The 19,373-nt window shown below is 39.0% G+C and overlaps 1 protein-coding gene across 4 annotated transcripts; it reads left to right on the top strand.

Moving 5' to 3' along the window:
• The first annotated feature begins 217 nt into the window (after window positions 1-217).
• Window positions 218-18,617, top strand: COPS5 (COP9 signalosome subunit 5). Of its 4 annotated transcripts, none has more exons than XM_038000444.2 (8): window positions 218-320; window positions 2,985-3,219; window positions 4,348-4,476; window positions 5,113-5,178; window positions 5,897-5,982; window positions 11,153-11,264; window positions 15,695-15,843; window positions 18,379-18,617. In XM_038000444.2, exons 2-8 carry the CDS (start codon window positions 3,034-3,036, stop codon window positions 18,461-18,463), a joined length of 813 nt encoding a protein of 270 aa, XP_037856372.1. In that variant the 5' UTR covers window positions 218-320; window positions 2,985-3,033; the 3' UTR covers window positions 18,464-18,617. The 4 variants fall into 4 exon arrangements, with proteins under 4 accessions (XP_037856372.1, XP_007998988.1, XP_072874233.1 ...); XM_008000797.2 differs by having other exon boundaries at window positions 271-572; XM_038000443.2 differs by having other exon boundaries at window positions 310-580.
• Window positions 18,618-19,373: the final 756 nt, after the last annotated feature.

The raw sequence follows: 19,373 nt of genomic DNA, 5'->3' as shown, positions 1-19,373 counted from the left end.
ACCTTTAATATGGCGGAGGCCGAGCCTGCGCAGTACAAGCAGAGAAGGCAAATAAGAGTTTCTGGAATAACGTTACATGCCCTTCTTCCGGTACGGAAGACTATACCATTCCCATACCCTATAATTTTGTTTGTTCTATTTCACACATACAATTTTCCGAGACAAGATATTCTAATTTAAGCCACAAGAAGATTCGTCTCTCCCTATTACTGTAACTGCTGCTTATATCGTCATGTCCCGGAAAGGTCCCTGTCTTCCCTGAATGGTCTCTACCAAGTTCACCTCCGGTTCTAGGTGTCATGGCTGCCCCGAGAGTCTAGGTAAGAGTTTGTTCCCGTGGTGCAGAGGGTCAAGGCCCACACCCGGAGACCTAGCGAGGTAAAGTTGCGTCTTGGTTGTAGAGACGACAACTTCTCCGCTTTCTCTGCAATGGCGGCGTCCGGGAGCGGTATGGCTCAGAAAACCTGGGAATTGGCCAACAATATGCAGGAAGCTCAGAGTATCGATGAAATCTACAAATACGACAAGAAACAGCAGCAAGAAATCCTGGCGGCGAAGCCCTGGACTAAGGAGTGAGGAGGTCCCTGGCGAGACGCAGGGGAGGGAAGGGTTGGCGGGAGTTTAAGAGACCCAGAGGGAGAGGGAGGTGAAAGGGGTGAAGAGCTTTCACCGACGGGGAGGGAGACAGAATATGCGCCTTGGATCTGCAAGTAGAGCCTAAGCCCTCCGCTGGGGCTTTGACTCCCCTTTCTGTCACTTTAATCCATTTACCCCCGGATGATGTAAGGGGAGAACAACAAGCGGTGATTTAAGTTGTCACTTCTGAACATCCGTATTGTCATATATGCCGCACACCCTGCCTTGAACCCAGTGTCGACATGCACCTTGTTTGAGTCTTCAGCTATTCCCTTACTGTGGACCGCAGCTGTTTTCAGAAATCGAGTCAGCAGCTCAAGGTCTCAAAAATAGCTATGAGCTATTTTCTTTTATTTTATTTTTTAAATAGAGGTGGGTCCTCGCTGTGTCGCTCAGGCTGATCTCGAGCTCCTGCCTTCAAGCGATCCTCCCACCTTGGCCTTCCAAAATGCTGGAATTACAGGCGTGAGGCCTGGGTCTATAATAGTTTTTTGATTGCTGATAATTATTTCGGAGGCACACGGAGGCTCTACCTGGTCTCTACAATGTTACTCCATCAGTTCCCATAAGCCAGAAATTTTAAAAATAGAGCTTAAGACTTTTTGCCCTTCAACAATACCCATTTTTCCCTGGGAGTGGTGACAAGTCGAGGGATCTTTACCCATAATATTTATGTTTTCCTGAGAGCATCTCCTGAGAGATTTCCTGCTCTCAGGAAAAGATAATTATTACGGGCTATGTTTGAGAGAGAGTAAAAGGAGCACAAAAGCTAATGGTTAGATAGAAATGAGAGCTGTGGTCAACAAGAGGACATACTTCTACTGCCTCACAGTTTTTTTTACAAAGCTAGCCTTGTCTCTCAGTATTCAGATTCCACAATGGTGAATTGCGGAAGCATCTAGCTAGAGATTTCCACGTCATTTAATCTTTATGACAACCCAGTACAGTATATCCATCCTTTTTTTACAAATTAAAAAACAAGCAAATACGTTATGTAATTTATGATCACACTGAGATAAGTGAACTCTTAGCTGAGCAATAGTCAGACCTAAGATCAAACTTCACAGCTGTCACTAGTTGACTGACCTTAGGAAATTTACTTATCCATCTTCATTTGTCATAGTATGGAAATAAGACCTACCTATTGGTATTGTCATAGAGATTAGGTGAGATAATGTATAAAAAGAGTCGTCTAGAATATATGTAATAGGAGCACAGTAACTTGTCTTTCTTCTTTTCTCCAGTAAAGGGAGAAGCCAAGATTTCGATTCATGTCTTGACTTCCAACATAAGGTCTACACATTTTTCAGCTTTTGGTTGAAATCTGGCAAAGCTTAGGAGTTAAATTTGGATTCTTTCTCTGGGCAGACATCTAAAAAGGCTTTGTAGAGACATTGACTGACTGCTCTGTAAGGCTGCTTAAGTTGCTTGGTTGTCTGCTTGTTTCTGTAGCAGGTTGTGCATTTTAGGTTTGTGTACTCTTAAATATTTGGAAACTGTCGGCCTGCTTCACTGTCTAATTGTGGCTCTAATTATATTCATCCTAGCTGTCTTGGGCTGCACTAATGAGACCAAAATGTAATTTTATTCAAGAGTTTAATTCACTGATGACCAACTCTGAAATAATGATCATAGAAGACTAGGATATTATGGCTACTTTTTAATTTGAGGCTGATATAACAGGGAAGCCCACCCTTCAACACTCTGTTCTTTGAGAGTAGGGTTAAGAGACAGGTTAATAATGCTGATAACAGCTAGCACTTATTAGGGTTCTAGTATGTGTAAGGTGCTAAGCTAAGCACTTTATATACATTATTTCATTTACTTTATCCTAATAACAATTATGACTATCCCTATTTACAGAAAAGGAAACCTAGGCACAGACATTACATGGTTGTCCCAATACCACAGCTAGGGAATGGCAATGTCAAGATTCAAACCTTAGCAGATGAATGTCAGAACCCACATTCTTAACCATTAGGCCAGAGGTTAGGCCTCAGAACAGTTAGGCACAACCATCCAAGCAGTCAGAATCCAAGATTGGGTGATTCCAGATTAATGGAGAAAAAGTCTATTGAACTGGTCATGTTACTCCCTTATTTGAATAGCATATTAAAAAACTATTTCAGACTTTTCCCCTCCCCCAAGGGGGATACATTGCAGGACTATAACATACTTATTGTTTCCAGCCTGCAAAAACTGTCCTTTTCTACTTTTTCTCCCCATAGTCTACACTCCCCTTCCATCGCTGTAAATTCCTTCAATACTTACTCTTTATCTTCATAAAAACTTTTCTGAAATTTTACTTTATATAAGAAATTTAATTACATTGTGATTTTGTTTTGCAGTCACCATTACTTTAAGTACTGCAAAATCTCAGCATTGGCTCTACTGAAGATGGTGATGCATGCCAGATCAGGAGGCAACTTGGAAGTGATGGGTCTGATGCTAGGAAAGGTGGATGGTGAAACCATGATCATTATGGACAGCTTTGCTTTGCCTGTGGAGGGCACTGAAACCCGAGTAAATGCTCAGGCTGCTGCATATGAATACATGGCTGCATACATAGAAAATGCCAAGCAGGTAAAAATGTTGTTTCTTATAGTGTAGTAAGTGCAAGTTAGAGTCTCAAGGTGACTTTTGAGTTTCTAGACTTAAAATTATCCCCTTTATAGGAAATGTTGTATTTAAATTTTAATGCTTTATATGTAAAATGTACGAGATTAAAAGCCTGATAAGATTTATAGCATGGTTTTTTGTTTTTGTTTTTGTTTTTTGTTTTTTTTTTTCAAGACAGGGACTCACTCTGTTGCCCAGGCTAGAGTGCAGTGGCATGATCTTGGCTCACTGCAACCTCCACCTCCTGGGCTCAAGCAATTCTCCCTCCTCAGCCTCCTGAATAGCTGGGACTACAGGCGTGCACCAGTAGGCCTGGATAATTTTTGTATTTTTAGTAGAGATGGGTTTTGCCGTGTTGGCCTGACTGGTCTCAAACTCCTGACCTCAAGTGATCTGCCCACCTTGGCCTACCAAAGTGCTGGGATTACAGACATGAGCCACCATGCCCTTCCATAATTTTTGTATTTTTAGTAGAGACGGGTTTTCTCTGTGTTGGCCAGGACACTCCTGTCCTCAAGTGATCCACCCACCTCAGCCTCCCAAAGTGCTGGGATTACAGGCATGAGCCACTGTACCCGGTCTATGGCATGGATTTTATTTTTTTTAAAATAAACTCTCACACTTATTACCAGATATGAGTTTAAAATTAAAAATTTGGAAACAATCTAACTCAGTTCCTGAGTATAAAACTGGCTAAATAAATTATGGTATATCCCATCAGTGGACTGCCAGGCAGCCTTTAAAAGAAAGAAAGAAGAAAAGGTAACCGTCACGTATATTGATGACTTATATGAAGCAAACTCCAAAGCAGTTTATTGAGTGAAAAAGCAAAGTGTAAAACATTATTATTGTTACGTGGTATGCTACTGTGTGTGTTTTTTATCAATCTATATATATGCAAAGAATATGTATTCTGTATACAAAGAATATCTCTAAGGGTAAGCAATTGCCTATAGATTTCACATCTGGGCTGATAAAACTGGGTGATTGAGGAGAAAGAGATGGGAAGGAGACTGGTTACCTTTATTGTACTGGTACCTTGTAAATTAATTAAAGAGTAATCTTAAACTTTTTTGCCCCTTCATTTGTTAGGTTGGCCGCCTTGAAAATGCAATCGGGTGGTATCATAGCCACCCTGGCTATGGCTGCTGGCTTTCTGGGATTGATGTTAGTACTCAGATGCTCAATCAGCAGTTCCAGGAACCATTTGTAGCAGTGGTGGTAAGAATTTTAAAACTAGTTTAATTAAGTTCTTTATGAAGATTTGCTGAAGCAAGTATACTGAGAAATAATAACAGTGTAGTAAAGAGAAATTGCTCTGGTGTCAGTCTGCCTAGGTTTCAATGTGAATTCCATCTCCTAGAAGCTGGGACTTTGAGCAAGTGTTTTTAACCACTGTGTATCTCACTTCCCCCCCTATAAAATGTGGATAGTCATAGCATCTATGTCTCAGTGCCAGCTCATCATAGGCATTCAATCAGTGTTGACTGATCTGAGATAAGCAGGAATTGCTAGAGCAGCTCTTATTATGTTCAGGGTGTTTTAAGTGCAATCCAGTTTTATGAGGAAGGTAGGAATTATTCATGTCTTAAAAGGAAAAAAGAAAACTTTAAAAAGAGATGAGCAAACCTTCAAATAATATTCTTAAATATTATAATAATTCTAATCTCTAAGTTAGTTGTGAGACACTTATATTACCCTCTTACTGAACTTTTATGGTTTTTTGGTTTGTTTATTCTTATTTGGTTATTGTGTATGTATATAGTGTTATATGTATATATATTTCTAGGTTTATAATGTTTCAATAAAAGGCATACAGTTTTATATCAGCAAATATTAAATATATCTTTCTTATAGATTGATCCAACAAGAACAATATCTGCGGGGAAAGTGAATCTTGGCGCCTTTAGGACATACCCAAAGGTAACTTTTTTTTTTTTTTTAAGAGATAGATAGAGTCTCACTGTGTTACCTAGGCTGGAGTACAGTGGCTGTTCACAGGCATGATCATAGTGTACTACAGCCTTCATCTCCTAGGCTCAAGCCAACTCAGCCTCCCAAGTAGCTGGGACTGTAGGAATGCTTAGTAATTTTTAAAATTATAAGTCCTTACATGTTTTAAATTCCAAATATTTGACTTATTATTAAAGACATTAGCAATATCTCTTTTTGTTAAAACAATTTAATAATATTTACAAAATAGTAAACTACCACAAGCTGTCCCTAGCAAAGGGTAATACATTTATGTTATATATTGTTAATTTTACTGGGAAAGCAGTCTTTAATAACTATCTGTGTGCCTGTGGCATTCTGACAGGTACTAGAGAAAAAACGAGCTAAATCTATAGGTCTGTTTCCTTCCCTGGCAGGAGCCTGCAATCTAAAATAGTTAATTAGAACAAAAGTACATCACCTAAGGAGAAGAAAAATAAATCTGTAAGCAAAATCCAGCCTACAGCCACCAAACAGGGTAGGGGGAAAGTAGAAACAGTATTTTTTTTTTTTTATTAGAATGCTCATGTTAAGTATTTGCCTCCCAAAATTAATAATCCTATAATTAGAAAGCTGCATAGAAAACATGATGTTTTTCTCATTTATATATATGTTTTTTTAATCTTCTGTTTGCCTCATTTTTGTTTAGGGCTACAAACCTCCTGATGAAGGACCTTCTGAGTACCAGACTATCCCACTTAATAAAATAGAAGATTTTGGTGTACACTGCAAACAGTAAGTAATTTAAAAAGATATCTGGGCCAGGCACGGTGACTCACACCTATAATCCCAGCACTTTGGGAAGCCAAAGTGAGAGAATTGCTTGAGGACAGGAATTCAACACTAGCCTGGGCAACATAGTGAGACCCCATCTCTACAAAATATGTTATAAAAGTTAGCCAGATGAGGTGGCACAGTCCTATAGTCCCAGCACTCAGGAGGCTGAAAGAAACCATAGATATCAACCAGTCCAAGGCCCTTATTTTACAGATGAGAAAAAAGGCACAAAATACATTTCATGATAGCTTTTACAATAATAGTATATGAATTTAGGTGAATGTTTGCATTTTTTAATTTTTTTCTTTTGCATTTTTTATTAATGTTTCAAACTAGCATGTCATTTGCCTTTTAGACAACCTAAACATTTTTTCAATGTACAAGATACTTGGCCTATATAAAATTATGACAAGATAAAGATGGGTTCAGGGCCAGCTGACACTAGCATGTCTGCAGCCCTCAAAATATATAATTTCTACTGAACAAAGATTCTTTCTAATCTTTGAAAGATTTGAAAGATTAAAGAAGCCATATTAAAAAGTTAAAGTTATAAAGTATAAGAATTCTTACTAAAAACCACTGTATTACATACCTTCCCCCACGACCCACAAGACATAGTCTTGCTCTGTTGCCCAGGCTGGAGTGCAGTAGCATGATCTTGGCTCACTGCAACCTCCACCACCTGGGTCCAAGCAATTCTCTTGCCTCAACATCCCAAGTAGCTGGGATTACAGGCGCATGCCACCACACCCAGCTAATTTTTGTATTTTTAGTAGAAACAGGGTTTCACCATGTCGGCCAGGCTGGTCTCAAACTCCTTACCTCGTGATCCACCTGCCTTGGCCTCCCAAAGTGCTGGGATTACAGGTGTGAGCCATCATGCCCAGCCTACATACTTTTTTTAATGGTGAATTTTATGATGTATGAATTATATCTTAAATTTTTTTAATGTTAAAGAAGTCAATGGGGACAGTCTTATCTACCTTCTAAAAATATCTCACCGCCTCTCTTACTATCATTTCACACAAGCCACTGCCATCTGGAGCCTCAATCAAGCACTTGCTTTCTGGCGAGTCTTTCTACTTGTGCCCTTCACTTCTTAAAGCTCTGTTTTCAGCCAGACTGATTCTGTTAAGATCTGTAAGTCAGATCATACTCTTCCTTTTCAGAATGACTTCCCATCTCACCAAGAACAAGATCCTTAGTCCTTATCACAGACTACACAACTCTATCACTGAACTTTTGCTGGTCTGCAATCCAGCCATATTGACTTCCTTATGGTTTGTCAAATGTGCCAGCAGGCTTATGGCTCAGGGCACTGGCACTTGCTGTTCCCTCTGCCTAGAACACTCTTATTTCCATGTGGCTCACTTAACTACTTTAAGCATTGAGTATCTGTTTACAGGGTCGTCCTAATAGAAAATGTTCATTAGTTCATTAGGCATGATCATGATGTACTATTTTATCTATGTAAAATAACACCTTCTGTTTCCTCTTTCCCCGCTTTTTCTTCTTAGCACTTGTAACCATCTGATATGTTTTGACATATTTTTTTCTGACCCCTTTAGAATGTGAACAGAAATTTACTGCTGTATCCTTGGATTTGAAACAGGGCATGCCACATAGAAGAGTGGGCACCAAAAAAAATTACTGCTTATAAATGATTATCTAGTGCCCCCTTTTCTCTGTACCACTTATCCCAACTTCAAAGAATACTTTGGCTACCCATGTGCTACTACTGCTCTTATTTTTCTGTTTAGAGGTTCTTAGAAAATTCTAGAATTTCTAAAATTGAATTGTTAAATATATGTGGTTTTCAATAATCTCTGACATATTTCTGTAAATATAATTCTCTTCCTTTGTTTTTTGGTTTCTGTTTTTTTTTTTGAGATGGAGTCTCACTAGGTTGCCCAGGGACTACAGGCACACCACCGTGCCCGGTTATAGAAAAAATACATATTCAGATAGAGGTTTAGTGTTAATTATTTAATTTGCTCTATTAAAAGGAATTTAAATAATTCCTGTTTGAGAGACTTGCTCCTAAGCCTGGAAACACCTTTGCTGTGATACTTTAATCTTCAGAGGAACTCTCAATTTTTTTTATTTATATTGAGTTGCAGTGGTATCAAAGGTTTATACTTTGAAACAAAAAAGATTGAGATACTTTATGTTTTCTGTATTCAAACAGATCTAATTTCCCTGTTTGTCTATTTCATTAGTTTATCCTTCTGTCTTCTTTAAATAACTTTTTTTTAAAAGATCTTGTTGCATACGAAGCCTTAAATAACTTTCTTTTGTCTAATACCTTACCTTGCCACTCTGAAATATGAGCCTACCAAAGAGGGATAGCTACTTTGCTGGCAGCCTACATTGCTAAAGACTAGAATTTTGAACCTAGAATTGCTAGAATATTCAAAAATGATCTTTTTTTTTTGAGACAGAGTCTCGCTCTGTCGCCCAGGCTGGAGTGCAGTGGTGCGATCTCGGCTCACTGCAAGCTCCGCCTCCCAGGTTCACGCCATTCTCCTGCCTCAGTCTCCCGAGTAGCTGGAACTACAGGCGCCCGCCACCACGCCCGGCTAATTTTTTGTATTTTTAGTAGAGATGGGTTTCACCGTGTTAGCCAGGATGGTGTGGATCTCCTGACTTCGTGATCTGCCCACCTCAGCCTCCCAAAGTGCTGGGATTACAGGCATGAGCCACCATGCCCAGCCCAAAAATGTTCTTTTTTGTGTGTGTGATGGAGTCGCACTCTGTTGCCCAGGCTGGAGTACAGTTGCGCTGTCACGGCTCACTGCAACCTCTGCCTCCCAGGTTCAAGTGATTCTCCTGCCTCAGCCTCCCAAGTAGCTGGGATTACAAGCACGCACCACCACACCCAGCTAATTTTTATATTTTTAGTAGAGACAGGGTTTCACCATGTTGGCCAGGCTGGTCTCGAACTCCTGACCTCAGGTGATCTACCTGCCTCAGCCTCCCAAAGTGCTGGGATTACAGGCATGAGCCACTGCGCCCAGCATGATGTCTTTAATTTATTATGTTTTATTTCTTCACTGCTGAACTTTAATCAGTAAACATTTTTGCACTTTGGGAGTCTGAGGTGGGTGGATCACTTGAGGTCAGGAGTTCGAGACCAGCCTGGACAACATGGTGAAACCCCATCCCTGCTAAAAATACAAAAAATTAGCTGGGCATGGTGGTGGGCACCTATAATCCCAGCTACTCGGGAGGCTACAGCAGGATGATCACTTAAACCTGGGAGGCAAACATTGCAGTGAGCCCAGATTGTGCCACTGCATACCAGCCTAAGTGACAGAGCGAGATGTGGCTCAGAAAAAGCAGTCTGTTTTTAAAAGGGTGCCCATGTGTCTTTATCTTTTGCACCACTAACCTCTGAGTCTGAACCTCTCTCTCTTCTCGTCTGCCCTTCTGCAGTGGCTTCCTTTGTGGAATCCCTGCCTCTAGTTTCTCTCCTGTAACATCTCCCAATGGTACTGCCACAGCCAGGCTTCTATAAAACACCCGTTTGACTGTATTATTACTGTACTCAAGTACCTTCCATTCTACTCAAGCACCTTCCAAGAGTCCCAGGTATCTACAGGATAAAGTTTAAATTTCTTTTTTTTTTTTTTTTTAAGACAAGAGTCTCGCTCTTGTGCAGGCTGTAGTGCAATGGCGCGATCTTGGCTCACTGCAACCTCCACCTCCCGGGTTCAAGTGATTCCTCTGCCTCTGCCTCCCAAAGTTTGGCCGGGTACTGTGGCTCCCAGCACTTTGGGAGGCCAAGGCAGGCAGATCACCTGAGGTTGGGAGTTCAAGACCAGCCTGACCAACATCATGAAACCCCATCTCTACTAAAAATACAAAAATCAGCTGGGCATGGTGGAGGGTGCCTGTAGTCCCAGCTACTTGGGAGGCTGAGGCAGGAGAATCGCTTGAACTCGGGAAGCAGAGGTTATGGTGAGCCGAGATTGCGCCATTGCACTCCAGCCTGGGCAACCGAGCAAGACTCCATCTCAAAAAAAAAAAAAAAAAGTTCTTAACCTTTTATGTAACATCCTTCACCACCTAGACCCCAGCATAGCTTTCTAGCTTCCCCTCACATAATTCTTCTCTTGCTAAAGTTTCCAGCTAAACCCATTGCCTTATTATCCCTTACATGTCTTTCCTTTTTGTGTGTTGATGCTCTCTGCCTAATGCCCTCCTTGCTCTCCACATATCTGTACCATAGACTCAAAAATGGTTACCCTACACCTTGCCTTTTCCCTGAGGCTTCTCAGGCAGTTCTAGCTCCAAGTGATCACTTGAGCTCCTCTATATAAAGAATACTTATTAATCTCTAACCTTTAGTTGGTAGGTGATTCATTTTATATAGCACTGTAGCATCACTTATTGTTATTCAATGTATATCTTCATATTTAATTTTTTTGTGGGTTTAGACCACATCCCCCATATAAATGTTGAGTTCCTTAAGGTAAAGATGTCTCTTACCCTTTTTTATAGCCATTGATACCAGAAGCATGTGTAAGTTTAAGATGTAAGTTTACATCTTAAAAATACATATATTTTTCAGACATTTAACTAGATTTTTCCTTACTATGCCCTGATGATAAATTAGGCACCTTTGAAAGTGGGAGCAATTATTTTGGATGCCTTAAGGACCTACCTTAAAATTTGCTTTTCAAAAAGCAGTAGGTCCTAACTGGGGAATTAGGAAGGGAATAATGGAATCCACATGTCATTTTTATTATTTTAAAGAGACTAACAAAAATTATAGTTGACTCTAGAGAGGCAGCTCATTAAGTTTATGTGCTGTTGGCTTAATTTATCAACTCAGTAACAGGAATAAACTTGTCATTCAGAAGTTTTGACTGGTTGTTAATAACATTTTGGGAATTTCTGGACTCTACAGAAAAAAAGGAATAAAACAAGAAGTTTAGTAGGAGATTTGGATCCACAACCCTTGAAGTGTGAGGAAACCATGGTTAGCTCTTGCCTTATTGGAATAAAAACTAAAACATGAATATTTGAGAATAAAGTGTAATTCACTTAAAACTAGCCATAACTTTTATGTAATGTAGTTGAATATTTTTTTTTACTTACTAAATTTTGTGCTTTTATTTCATAGATATTATGCCTTAGAAGTCTCATATTTTAAATCCTCTTTGGATCGCAAATTGCTCGAGCTGTTGTGGAATAAATACTGGGTGAATACGTTGAGTTCCTCTAGCTTGCTTACTGTAAGTACTATACTTGTAAGGAATGCATTTGAATTTTATCTAAGCTCCATAGACCTTTAATATCTCAAACACTGTTTCACAGAAAGGCTGTACCTGACTTGGCCAAGACACCAGGGCTAGGGTGGGATTCTGCACCACCAGAGCTGGATTAGGATGCTAGGCCAATTCAGGATCTGTGTCATGACCCACAGAGACCAAGTCTAAGTAGCAAATAGAGTGTCCAGATCAGGGTGAGATCTGCCCCTGCCATAAAGAGATTTATGGATTAAAAAAAAGTACACATACTGATTTTTGTGTGTCAAGTGTCTCAGCTTGGACTCTTGATTACAAGTAACAGGATACCTAATGAAACTAGCTTAAACAAGAAAGGGAATTGTCTAAGTTGCAAAGTTGAGGAATAAGGCACAGCTAAGTTTTCATTTCATGCCTTAACTCAGGCACAGCTAAGTTTTCATTCAAACAATATTATGAGGTCTTGGGTTTTTTTTTTCTCTCTTAGCATTGATTTCATCTTAGTTATTGCTACTTTTAGGCTTCATGTGAAAGCAAGACAGCAGCTTTAGCTTTAGACCTCCAAGCCTCTCAGTTTCATGTTCAAAGAGAAGATCAAGATACACACACACACACACACATACTCAAACTCACACTCACATATTCCCAGGCAAAACTTCATTGTGTCTGACTGGCTTTACTTAATCACATGCCTATCTTTAGGCCTGGTGTGGGCCAACTGAATAAGCTTGATGAGTGGCTAGGGCCACAGCAAGTGCTTTACTGCTGGGCCACATCATAGAAAACTCCTTCAGGAGCTCAAGGACTAAAAATGGGTGAGGAGAGGTTCCCACAGGGAATCAGAATAGCATTACTTTAAAGCAGTAGATACTGGGAGACACATCGCAGTATATATCTATATAGTGGTCAGAACCACAGGATTTAGAATTAAATAAACTGGGTTTGGAGAATATGAGCCACAGCAGCAGGAGTCATAGCAGGACCAGCACTTAGAAGTTTCTTACGCTCTTTGATCGAGTATTGGTTGAAAGGAGTACAGCTGAAACTGTAACCAAAGGAGGCATTACACTTCCAGAAAAATCTTAAGGTAAAGCATTGCTAGCAACGGTAGTAGCTGTTGGATTGAGCTTTCAAGGAAAAGGTGGATTCAGCCAGTTAATGTGAAAGTTAGAGATAAATTCTCCCATATTCTCCCAGAATATGGAGGCACCAAAGTAGAGAACTACTTTGCCACTCTTCAGGTTTATTCAGTTGACCTGGAAGGCCAAGGATTTGATTTTTTTTTTTTTTTTTGAGACAGGGTCTCTGTCTGTTGTCCAGGCTAATGTGGTGGCACGATCTCAGCTCACTGCAGCCTCAACCTCCCAGGCTTGAGCGATCCTCCCGCCTCAGCCTCCCAAGTAGCTGGTATTACAAGGGTGAGCCACCACACCTGGCTAATTTTTGTATCTTTTTGTGGAGACAGGGTTTTGCCATGTTGCCCAAGCTGGCTTCATGAACTCCTAGGTTTGAGCAATCTGCCCGCCTTGGCCTCACAAAGTGCTAGCATTACAGGCTGTGAGCCACCATGCCCAGCCAGATTATTTCTTATTTAGAGATGCTGACATTCTTAGAAAGTATGTAGACTGAAGTAAATCACTATTGAAATGCCATCAACATGAAGCTGCTCATTGCACTTAAGTTCCGAAATATTTAATTATGTAAATTTCCATGTCTCTTCTATAATAAATGATATCTATACTAAAAAATAAAATTGACTTTGAAAACAACTCTGTCACTTTACTAGTTCTGAGTAACTTTCAGAAAGTTATTTAATGTGACTAAGCATTTCTTTGTTGTGAAATGGTGATATACTACATACATCATTAAGTACCCTGAGAGAATTAAATGGGCTACTTTATATAAAGCAATTAGTAAAGTGTCTGGCATATAATAAAGCCTCAGTAAATGATTTTTTTTTAATTTGGTGCATTATATTCATGGGAAAAGACTTCACTTAAGCCTGTTATGTACTGGAATTTTTTTTAGGCTAGTCAAGTGAAGCAGTGTATTTACTGTTATTTTAAATACAACTCTGACAAGCTTTCTGTTCTTTTTTTTCTTTTTTCCTTTTTTTTCTTAATTTTATTTTATTTTGAGACAGGATCTCACTCTGTTGCCCAGGCTGAAGTACAGTGGTACAATCACATCTCACTATAGCCTGGACCTCCTGGACTTAGGTGATTTTCCCACCTCAGCCTCCTGAGTAGCCGGGACTACAGGGATGTACACCACCATGCCTGACTAATTTTCTGTATTTTTTCATAGAGACAGGGTTTCACCATGTTGTCCAGGGTGGTCTGGAGCTCCTGGGCACAAGTCTTCTGCCCACCTCGGCCTCACAAAGTGCTGGGATTACAGGCATGAGCCATGGCAACCAGCATTTGTTCTTATTTCTTATCTTTAGTAGTCAGAAGTAGCAAATTAGGATGGAGAATGATCATAATAGCAAATATGTGTTACATGCTTCCTATGTGCCAGACACTGCTAAGTGCTTTATATGTGTTGTTTCCTTAGAGGCAAGTATACTAATAGCAGCCAGAAGTGACACCTGATGGCAAGGGGAGAAAACACTGTAAGACCAGAGCAGTCTGAACCTTTGTATAAGGCAAGCAGATCTACCTACTCAGCCCAATGTCTGTCCCTGTATTCCAGCACTGCATAGATGAGGACATTAATAATCAAGAAAAGGTTAAATTACATTTCTGCCTTTTTGTTGTTTTATGTATAGTACATTGCAGCATTTTAAGAACAAATATGTAGACATATGTTCAACTTATCTCTTCCCCCAGCTAAGGAAGTTAATTATGGCATGTAACCTAAGTTATTTTCTAATTTAAGAAATTAGTTTACTATATTCATTTTCTGTACATTTGAAATGTAATTGGATATCTTTTATTGTCATTTTAATAGTATAACTATTTCTGGTAGCCTATATTTTTATGGCTTAAATAGCTCTATAAACTTTAGGGTTTTTTCCAAGTCTGTAGGAGGAAAAACATACTGGTTTCCTAAACCATTTAGATCCAGACAAAATGAATATACTTGCGTCTTTTAAAAATACTAAGTTTGTAAAAATCACTGGAAGAACTGGTATGGCAGCAAATAACTTTTCTTATTTGGTGACTGACTATCTTTCCTTGCAAACTGAGGAAATAGAATGACATGCTACTTTTTGCCAACTAGTTTATTTCCTCTTCACACTCTTCTATTGAAGATCTAGGAAAGAAATATAATGTATACTTAATAACTTTGTGAAATTTTTTTGTGTGTTTTAGACTACAATTAAAAAAGTATACCCCATAAAAATATTGGTAAAATATGTAATATTACAGTTTTTCAAATGTAGGTATACATGTAAGCATATAGCAATGCTCTGTAATTGTGGTTAAAGCTAAATGAAGAGATTATAAATGTGTTTGTTTTCTTCTTTATATTGCTCTACATTTTCCAAATTTTTTTGTATAATTATTAATTTTGTAACCAGAAAAGATTTTTTGTTTGTTTGTTTGTTTGTTTAAAGACAGAGTTTTGCTCTTGTTGCCCAGGCTAGAGTACAATGGCGCAATTTCGGCTCACTGCAACCTCCGCCTCCTGGGTTCAAGTGATTCTCCTGCCTCAGCCTCCCAAGTAGCTGGGATTACAGGCTCCTGCCACCACGCCCAGCTATTTTTTTTTTGTATTTTTAGTAGAGATGGGGTTTCATCTTGTTGGCCAGGCTGGTCTCAAACTCCTGACCTCAGGTGATCCACCTGCCTCAGCCTCTCAAAATGCGGATTATAGGCATGAGCCACCGCACCCGACCCAGAAGAGCTTTTAAAATGTTATTTTTATCAATATTGTCATAAGTGCTAATTCTAAAAGTTCAACAAAAATAATAGCAAAATTAGCTAATATTACTAAGCCTTTACTAGGTGTCATGGACAGTGCCAAAAACTTTATATGCATTACTTCATTTAATTTTCACTGTAGCTCTAAAGTAGGAATTATCGACTCCCTTACCATTTTCAGAAGAGAACCTGGAGGCATACCTCAGGCCTTCAGCTAATCTGCCATACTTCCAGAACTTGGACTTAGGTCTGTATACTTGAAAGCCTCCCATAATAACAAATATTAGATTTAAGCAGTCAAGGAGAAAAATTCCAAGTAATCTTGAAATTATAAAAGGGAAAACATCTATCTACACTTGAACTACCTGAATTTGGAAGCAGATTTGCAAATGTAATTTGATTTCTCTTCTCACTGACTATTCACTCAGATTTTATAGTGGAATTCTTTGCAAATGAAATATTCTTTGTAGGAAATTAGTTTACATTAAAATAGATTTTTTAAATGGTAGACTTGTGTTTTATAGTGACACAATACCATTTTCCCCACAGAATGCAGACTATACCACTGGTCAGGTCTTTGATTTGTCTGAAAAGTTAGAGCAGTCAGAAGCCCAGCTGGGACGAGGGAGTTTCATGCTGGGTTTGGAAACGCATGACAGAAAATCAGAAGACAAACTTGCCAAAGCTACGAGAGACAGGTAAGAGTAAATCTGTAAGATTCTTGTTGCCCCTAACTCTTTTTCTTTCAAAATTTGCAAACAATAGTAGGATTCAGATTCCTTATGGCTCAACTTAGTTACGACTTAGAATGGTACCTGAATATTAACTTCTTGGAAACTTTAGGAGCTGTCAGACACAAGTTTTAACTTTGAAAATTTAGGATACATCAGGTAAGAACATTAAAAGGCTTAAATCAAAGATCTAAGCAGTGTTATGGAACACTCCCAGTCACCTTTTCTAAGTTCAACTAGAAAGTGTAACAAAGAAAACCAGCCCTTCAGTGGATCTTTAAAGTGTGTGTGTGTGTGTGTGTGTGTGTGTGTGTGTGTGTGTAAGTAACTAGGATTTCTTTCTTTTTTTTTGAGACAGAGTCTTGCTCTGTCACCCAGGCTGGAGTACAATGGTACAATGATGTGATCTTGGCTCACTGCAACCTCCACCTACTGGGTGCAAGCAATTCTCCTGCGTCAGCCTCCTAGGTAACTGGGAATATAGGCACCCACCATCATGCCTGGCTAATTTTTTTGTATTTTTTGTAGAGATGGGGTTTCACCATGTTGGCCAGGCTGGTCTTGAACTCCTAACCTCAGGTGATCCACCCACCTGGGCCTCCCAAAGTGCTGGGATTACAGGCATGAACCACCGCGCCCAGCCAAATTAGCATTTCTTAAATTTATAATATTTTAATATTCAATAAAGCTTTAAATCCTAAGATATTACGGAAGTGATTGTCTCTCTCTTAAATTGTGCTTCGAAAACAGTAATTTAGTATCCCAAATTTTACTACCAAAGATTTTATTAGGAACAAATTTGGGATATGTTCTCTAATAACTTATGAAATAATTATGTGGACCTTCAGATATATAGGCTATACAAAGTTGCATAGATTAACAACATTTACTTTCACAGAAATTTGAATTTTAGGCTGGGCACAGTGGCTCACACCTGTAATCCCAGCACTTTGGGAGGCCAAGGCGGGCAGATCACCTGAGGTCAGGAGTTCAAGACCAGCCTGGCCAACATGGTAAAAGCCCGTCTCTACTAAAAATACAAAAATTAGCCAGGCGTGGTGGCGGGCGCCTGTAATCCCAGCTACTCGGGAGGCCGTGGCAGGAGCATCGCCTCAACCCAGGAGGTGGAGATTGCAGTGAGCCAAGATGGCGCCATTGCACTCCAGCCTGGCCAACAAGAGTGAACCTCTGTCTCAAAAAAAGAAAGAAAGAAAAGAAATTTGAATTGTAATGCAATAATTAGGGGCAGAAAGGAAGGGAGAACTACATTGACTTCTATACACACTTACATGTTGGTATCTATTTTAAGAACTGGTTTGGTTTATAGGGAAAAGAGGAGAAAAGGGTACCTGAAGTGTATCCTGGGATTGGAGGTCATTTTGGGTTAGCCTTATTTCACTGCCATCTTCTCAGTGGGTTTTTAGAAGGTAGAGCTAGTGGCCTGCATAAAAGTTGCATTTTTCAGCTGGGCATGGTGACGCATGCTTATAATACCAGCACTTTGGGAGGCCAAGGCAGGCATATTGCTTGAGCTCAAGAGTTTGAAACCAGCCTGGGCAATATGGCAAAACCCCATCTCTGCAAAAATTACAAAAAAAATTAGCTGGGCATGGTGGCACACATCTGTGGTTCCAGCTACTTAGGAGCCTGAGGCACAAGAATCACTGGAGCCTAGGAGGCAGAGGTTGCGGTGACCCATGATTGTGCCACTGCACTCCAGCCTGGGTGACAGAGTGAGACACTGTCTCCAAAAAAAAGTATTTTTCATTGGCATTAGTTGTCATTTTAGATACTTGCTTTGAGTGTGTGTTTTGTTCCTCTGTCTTTATGTATGTAATTTATCAGTTTATCTACATTTATTTCTCAATGTCTTATGAAGCAAAAATTTTACTATGGCAATGTCTTCAATTATATAAGAAATAGAACAGAAGTAGTAATCAAAAGTAGAGTATTTTCCTTTTTGCGGTAGCTTTACAAGAATTGCATCTCTTCTGAATATTGATGGGGTTTTTTCATTGCTTTTTGCCTTATACTTTTTATCATTTCTAAAATCTAAGGCCTTCACCTGTTAATCTAACTTTGACTTCTAATTGTTGGAGGACAATTGCTTGTGATTATTTCAGGAAAAAAATAGTATTCTTCAAAATTATTTTTCAAATTATCCCAAGTAATAAACAAGGAATAACAGATTATAATGTAATATAATATTGGAATCAATCTCTAATTACAGGTTTGTATAATTTTACTCACCTTCTAAAACAGAACAATTGTATCAAATTTTATGTGTCATTCTCTTGTGAAAGTTCTAGTAAGTAATGAAATGGTTAAAAAGACATGTGGAAGACTAATAAAATAACAAGGGAAAACTTCAGATTGGGGTGGTTTGAGAAGTATGAATAAAACCAAACTCATTGGAGTTACATGGATGGATTGGGGCTGATCTTGTGTGTTTGAAATAGTTTTCAATTTATGACATCATGTGATGTGTGTTTTGTTTTCCAGCTGTAAAACTACCATAGAAGCTATCCATGGATTGATGTCTCAGGTTATTAAGGATAAACTGTTTAATCAAATTAACATCTCTTAGACGGTCTCTGAGAAGTACTTTACCTGAAAGACAGTATGAGAAAAATATTCAAGTAACACTTTAAAACCAGTTACCCAAAATCTGATTAGAAGTATAAGGTGCTCTGAAGTGTCCTAAATATTAACATCCTGTAATAAAACTCTTTAAAATGAAATTGTCCTTTCATTTTTTTGTGGGAAGATTCACAATATTTTTCTAGTATCCATTATGGTTCCTGAATATGAGAGAAAATATATTTATTAGAACTTTCTATTTTTAAGAGTTTAGACTAACTAAATTAGTCAAAGAATTTCAGCATTTCACTTGCCATACTGTCAGAACCACTTTTCAATTTGTCCCTTCTTTTGACTGTCTGTAAGTAAAATATAATTTAACAGTTAATTATTTTAATAATGTAACAGGAACACTGTTAATGTTCCTACAAAACATTAGCTGAGTGGTACCATAAATTATTTTCCTGAAAATCAAATATTTATTAGAGACAGCCTAGCACAGGGTATCTAGTCCTTCACATATTCATCACATACCTTTCCTGAACAGGCGACTGTTACTCTCTGGAAATATGCTAAACAAGCTGGACATGGCCACTGTCCTCACAGAACTTCTGGAGGCTAAAGCTTAATTAACAAGAACTTAAAGATACTGCTATGAGGGGAGAAATAAAGTGTGTTGGGGACTCTTGGGGAGGAATGCATATCCTCAAGAGGGGTTGGCAGAGTTGGCTTCCTGAAGGATGTGGCCTGACCATTAAGTTGAAATATGAAAGGATTAGCCAGCAAGAGTAATAGGGAGGTGATTACTATTACAGGCAGGGAGTACAGCAGTATGTAGAAGCTCAGAGGTAGAAAGCAAGAACCTAGAACCTTCAAGGAAATGAGATTCAGTTAGACTTAAGATTGGTAAGTAGAGC

Source organism: Chlorocebus sabaeus, chromosome 8 (assembly GCF_047675955.1).
Source record: "Chlorocebus sabaeus isolate Y175 chromosome 8, mChlSab1.0.hap1, whole genome shotgun sequence".
Taxonomy (NCBI): domain Eukaryota; kingdom Metazoa; phylum Chordata; class Mammalia; order Primates; family Cercopithecidae; genus Chlorocebus; species Chlorocebus sabaeus.
Note: the sequence above shows the minus strand (reverse complement) of the source record. Positions and strands in the feature narration are given on the sequence as shown.

Excerpts from the sequence above, each read along its gene's own strand:
- COPS5 (XM_008000797.2), top strand. The coding sequence starts at position 430 with ATGGCGGCGTCCGGGAGCGGTATGGCTCAGAAAACCTGGGAATTGGCC. Across the intron at positions 5,179-5,896 it reads CCTTTAGGACATACCCAAAG|GGCTACAAACCTCCTGATGA; the intron begins GTAACTTTTTTT and ends ATTTTTGTTTAG. Across the intron at positions 11,265-15,694 it reads GTTCCTCTAGCTTGCTTACT|AATGCAGACTATACCACTGG; the intron begins GTAAGTACTATA and ends TTTTCCCCACAG.